The 6,275-nt window shown below is 40.5% G+C and overlaps 1 protein-coding gene across 1 annotated transcript; it reads left to right on the top strand.

Annotated features, from left to right (window-relative positions):
* The first annotated feature begins 2,935 nt into the window (after nt 1-2,935).
* LOC112701218 (protein FAR1-RELATED SEQUENCE 9-like) lies at nt 2,936-5,987 on the top strand. The gene is made up of 4 exons (XM_025752004.1): nt 2,936-3,327; nt 3,440-5,158; nt 5,398-5,503; nt 5,907-5,987. The coding sequence occupies exons 1-4, from the start codon at nt 2,936-2,938 to the stop codon at nt 5,985-5,987; spliced, it is 2,298 nt and encodes a 765-aa protein (XP_025607789.1).
* Nucleotides 5,988-6,275: the final 288 nt, after the last annotated feature.

The raw sequence follows: 6,275 nt of genomic DNA, 5'->3' as shown, positions 1-6,275 counted from the left end.
TGGATATGACGAGCTTGCTTTGTTTGCTTATAGTTGATATGGCTGGCGGCTTGGAGGCTATTATAGCAATGAAGAGGAGGTTGACTTCTGATGCTAACGTCACTCCAAACCCGGGTAATAGTGATCGGGTTTTCTCCTCTGCTACATTGAGTAATATGCCCCCTACACCAAAAACGTTCACGATGTTGAAGATGTTTCACCTTCTCCTTCTCCCACCAAGAAAAAACAAAGAAGAGGTAAGAGACCGGTAGCCAAAATTCCCTCTCCAACTTTCTTTGGTTTTATTTTCGAAAAATAGTTTCAGGCTCCCGAGTTCGTTGATAAATATCTTTTGATCGAAAAGACGAAGTTGGGTTTCGCTAAACTCAGTCTGAAAGAAACTCTTTGGGTTCAGAGAATGTTACTTCACTCCACTACCTACATTAGGGATGCCAAGAAGGAGGTAGCCATCTTTTGATCTGAGATATTTAAGCAGGAAAAGAAACTGAAAGAAGTGAGGTTGGAGGCTAAAACCCTATGTAGATCTTTCTTTAGTGACTTTAATATTTGTATTTCGTCACTTTGTGCTATTTGAACGCTTTGCCATTTTCTCGGTTACAATTTGAGCATTTTTCTATTTACTGTTTTCTGGGTTACTATTTTAAGTGCTTCTCAATGTCTATTAGCTTTGGACTACACTAATTTTTTGAACAAACTAAATAAAAAATTAAGATAAAAAATTAAGCAGTTTTCAATAATTTGAGTATATCATAAATTGTTTTCATACAATGAATTCATATTGAGGCCTCATTAAAAACCTATATTGATAAGAAAAGAGTGCCTCTTATTTTAGAAATACTTATAGGAAGATTTTTGAAAAATAACTTTTCCTAAGGATAATACCTCTTCAGGTGAATTGCATTCTATGATCTCGGGACCTCGGTGCCATCCAAACTCTCCAACTTATAATTTCCTTTTCCCAAATTTTTCTTGATTTTGTAAGGTCCCTTCTATGTTGGGACTAACTTTTTCCGAGTTTCCGATGCCCCGGCGTCAGCTTGTCTTAACACTAGGTCTCCAACATGGAAGCTTCTAGGTTTTACCTTGATGCTGTAACTTTTGGCAATATGTTGTTCCAACGTTTGTTCCGCTAGGTTGGCTATAGATCTTACCTCGTCAAAAAGATCCAGCTTAACATGATTCTCAGCATTACCGAGAAGAAGCCTTGGGCTGGGTTCGCCGATTTCGACAGGTATTACGACTTCCTCCCCATAGGTAAGTCGGAAAGGCGTCTCATCTATGGTGGATTGGGGAGTAGTGTGATAGGACCACAGCACTGACCATAACTCGTCAGACCACGACCCTGGAAAGTTATCCAACCTTTTTTCAAACCCTTTAGGATTATTTTGTTTGCAGCTTCAACCTGTCCGTTAGCCTAGGGGTGCTCTACCGACACAAATACCTGTCGGATTCCCAAGCCAGTCAGAAATTGTTGGAACTTAGTGTCTTCAAATTGAATCCTATTGTCAGTCACAATTACCTCGGGGAATGCTAATCCTCGTGAGGATATCTTTCCATATAAATTTTCAACATTGGGAGGCTGTTATCTTTGATGGTGGAGCGGCTTTAATCCACTTAGTGAAATAATCAATTGCCACTATCAAAACTTTTATCTGACTGAGTCCCTGGGAAAAGGTCCCAATAGGTTTATTCCCCACTTTGCAAAAGGTCTCATCGGTATCACGAAAATAATTTCCTAGTGTGGAGCTTGATGAAGGTTGCCATGGATTTGGCATTTTTGACATTTTTTAACATATTCCATTGCATCTTTCATGATAGTGGGCCAATAGTATCCGCCTCTTATGACTTTCTAAGCCAACGACTTGCCTTTCATGTGGTGTCCACAGCATCCTTCGTGTACCCCTGCAACACATAATTAATTTGTTGAAATTTTAGGCATATAAGTAGGGGTTGTAAAATGCCTCTTTTATACAATTGACCATTGATCATTGTATATTTTGTTGATTTCAAATAGAGTTTTCTGGCCTCTTTAGGATAATTAGGAAGGATCACATGCTCTAAGTACATGCTTATGAGATCCAGCCAAGAGGGTGTGGCGTCAGATGGTAACATCGTGACATCGGGAAGGCCTATGGATAGCTCTAAGAGCAGTTCCTGAATTAAACTTCTATTCCCATTATGTGGCTTAGTACTGGCTAACTTGACAGGACATCAGCTCCGGTATTTTTCTCCCGAGGTACATGCTTAATACAAATTTTTTTAAAATTTGAAAGTTCATTTTGTACCTTCTTCAAATATAACAGCAGCAACGGATCCCATGCTTGATACTCGCCATTAACTCGGAGGTTATGATACAGTCATCTTGGTTGCTCCGACTTCATCTGCCAATACCAAACCTGCAACTAAAGCCTCATATTCAGCCTGATTGTTTGAGATCGAAAAATCAAACTTAATAGATGCTTCGATAACCATTTCTTCTCCCCTAGTTAAGATGATTCCCGCACTCCCATACTGTGTCTGGGACGTCTCATCAATGTGTAGTTCCCAAACTGGTAGCTCGAAAGAAGAATATGTCATCTCAGCTAAAAATCCACCATTGCTTGTGCTTTAATAATTGATCGTGGCTCATATCTTATGTCAAACTGCGACAAATCTATCGCCCAGCCCATCATTCTTCCTACCAAATTCGGCTTTTGCAGAACTTTTTTAATTGGCTGGTCAGTTCGAATGATGATCAAATGATTTTGGAAATACTGTCTTAAACAGCGTGCCGATATTAGTACTGAAAAAGTAAGTTTTTCCAGCTTTGAGTATCTCAGTTCGGGACCCTGAAAGACCTTACCAATGAAATACATAGGTCGTTGTTGCTTATTGACATCCTCAATCACTAAAGCTGAAGCCATAGATTCATCAGTGACAGATAAATATAGGTATAATGGTTTTTTTCTCCGTCCAATGGACTGATGGATGGAGCACGGACTCAACAGATGATGATGAAGGAAGTGCTACACGGTCACCAGAGACAGAGGAAGTTCAATCGGCAGCGGGGGATAGAGAAGATGGTTCAGTGGCTGGTGATGAGGGTTCCATGCCAGTACCAACTGGAATACACGTTGCGGCTGACACAGAATATGGTGACGAAGAATTGGGATCAGCGGTTTTAACTGCCGCCGCATTGGAATCAGCTGAGTATAATAGTGTGGAAGAGGCGTACAAAGCATATGTGGCTTTTGCGAAGGCAACTGGATTCGCTGTACGAAAGGGTGATTCTGTGAAAAATGAGGAAGGGAATATCGTGCGGAAGTTCTTTTTATTGCAATCGACAAGGTTTGCGTGAGAAGAAGCACTATGAGAGGGTCGATAGGAAGAGGGCTCATAAAGCAGAGACAAGAACCAATTGTTATGCCAAGTATGTTGTATACTTGGACATGAGTTCTAGAAAGTGGAGGATGAAAACGTTTATTGTAGATCATAATCACGATTTGGCCCCACCGGATTTCACCAACGTAATGGCGCCGCATCGGAAGTTGACTGATGGAGACAAAGCTCACATACATAGCATGCATGAGGCTGGATTCCAGACAACTCAAATCATGGGGTTCTTTGCTCACTTGTGTGGTGGATATCGGAATGTCAACTTTATCAGGAAGGATTTGTATAACTATATGGATGATGTTCGGCAATCCCGCATTGTTGAAGGGGACGCTGCGGCAGCAATTAATTATCTAAAGGGTAAGACTGAGATGGATCCGTTAGCAGTTGTAAAATATTCTTACTGCGCTGAGAAGCATCTAGGTAATCTTTTTTGGTCAGACGGCCACATGCAATATGATTATGAGTGCTTCGGAGATGTGTTGGCATTTGACTCCACTTACAAGAAGAATCTATACAATAGGCCTCTGGTTATTTTTTCTGGTACTAACCACCATAGGCAGACTATTATGTTTGGATTTGGTTTGCTAGAGGATGAAAAGATTCCATCATATAAATGGTTGTTGGGCTGTTTTTTGGAGGTTATGCAGAGTAAGGAGCCAAAAGTTGTTGTCACGGATGGTGACAAGTCTATGAAGGAGGCGATTCGGAGTGAGTTCCCTAACGCGACCCATCGACTCTGTAGCTGGCACCTTGCTCGGAATGCACTTCAAAAAATAAAAGATAGTGATTTCTGTGATGCGTTCAAGACAGCTGTGTATGGCCATTTTGATGTTAAGGAATTTGAAGATTACTGGGCAGAAGTGGTCCGTAGCTTTGGGTTGGAGGATAATGATTGGATTGCAAGCACATACGAGAAAAAGGAGCAGTGGGCGCATGCTTACTTGTGTGACAAATTTTGTGCAGGCTTGCGAACAACATCCAGATGTGAGGGCATCAACTCATCATTAAAGAAATTTATAAAATCTGGAAATTGCCTGCTTGAGCTGGTAGAGAACCTCGATCGTGTTGTGAAAGATTACCGCAACAACGAGTTCATTGTGGATTACAAGTCATTGTATACTGATCCTGTGCTGACAACCGGATTGGAGTCTCTTGAGCGGTCGGCTAGTAAGTTGTACACAAGGGAAATATTCTTCGAGGTAAAGAAACAAATCGAGAGTGTTGGTGGGATGATTGTACTGCACAAGGATAGGTTTGGTAGCACTGAGAAGTTTATGCTAAGGAAGTTTAGAAAGCCACATCGTGTTCATGCGGTGCTGTATGATAGGGGTTCTGACAAGTTCGAGTGTTCATGCAAGTTGTGGAATACTGTAGGTATTCCTTGTGGTCACATATTCTGTGTTCTGAAAGAGCTGGACGTAGAAGAGTTGCCTGATCGATTGGTTCTCAAGAGGTGGTGTAAAGATGCCAAATCCGATAGAATTAGCACAATAGAGGTCCAGTCAGATCCGGACCGGGCAATCCACGTTAGGTACGGTGCGTTGTGGGCTACTTGTTCGAAGATGTGCTTCCTGGGAGCTCAGGGTTCAGAAACCTACAAAAAAGTGGTCAATGTAGTCGCGAAGACGTCTAACGAGTTAGAGTCCATGTGCTACATAGGCAACAAGGGTGGACAGGCACATCCTGCTGGAAATGACATTGACATTGGAAATCCTCATATCATAAGGTCAAAGGGTGCTCCTCGAGGCAGCACTCATGTGAAGAATGGGAGACGTTGCAGAAGGTGCTTTGGGTTCGGTCATGACCGCCGCAACTGTTTGGCAGATGAAGATAATGCGGACGAGGTTTGATTCTTCTTCATAAATGACATCAATGTTGTGCTCCATAATTATGAAGTTTAGATTTTATAATCAAATTATAAGTTAAAATTGACTACAGTGTGCATTTACTTTTAGTTTGTTCATGCTGCTTCTTAAATTGCCATATGTTTTCCTATTAAAGAACATGTTGATTTTGTTGCAGGAATCAGTTTCCAGGTCGAGGAGAAGCCACAGCCGTGGCAGGAAAAGGGGCCGGGATACATAGTATTTGCAACAATGCCAATCAATGTGGGGTTGTTGGAAATGAAGTATGTTCCATTTTGTTGTGGTCCTTTCGGTTGAAGATGTCATCACATGGATGTTGAGTTTTAATTAATTTATTTGTAAATTTTACCTGTAGAGTTTTGATGCATTTTTTAATCAGTTGGGAGATTCATGTTTGATATTAATGTTATTGAAGACCTACTAGGATACCTTTAGTTCAAATAGAATTTCTCATGGTTATGCAAAGATTGTGATGCTTCATGAATTGCTTGGTTGTTATCAGGGTTTAAATAGAATATCTCATGGTTAGGCAAAGATTGTGATGCTTCATGAATTGCTTGTTCGTTCCCAGGGTAAAGGTTGACATTTGATTTGTTTGAGTTCCAGGATTACCTACTCTGCAATTTTAAATTACGATGGTCTTATTGTTTTATTGTTCATGTATAGGTTAAAGTGATAATGTTCACTGCTCACTTGGAAAGGCATTTGGTGTTGTTTGATAGGGATTTTGCTGAATTTTTTGCTTAACCTACAAAACAAATTTCTATTTTATGAGTGCCACCTTTGCTAGTTTTACTAATTTGACTGTGAAGGGCTTGTGTTTGCAGTTCCAGTAATACTACAATTATATACTTTTATCTGCAACTATCATTTATTTTTAACTGCCACAGGTGTTTTTCAGAAAGGCAAATTAGCTTCCGGAGGGGGGCATTGTTGTAGTGATTAATTGCATATTTAGTTGTCTCAATTGGACTGAGAAATGGTGTTGAAAAAAATAAAGAATATCTGCAGAAATTAGTCATTAACCTCAGTGTG

This window comes from Arachis hypogaea, chromosome 7 (genome assembly GCF_003086295.3).
Source record: "Arachis hypogaea cultivar Tifrunner chromosome 7, arahy.Tifrunner.gnm2.J5K5, whole genome shotgun sequence".
Taxonomy (NCBI): Eukaryota; Viridiplantae; Streptophyta; class Magnoliopsida; order Fabales; family Fabaceae; genus Arachis; species Arachis hypogaea.
The sequence above is the reverse complement of the archived record's forward strand: the minus strand, read 5'-3'. Positions and strand labels throughout refer to the sequence as shown.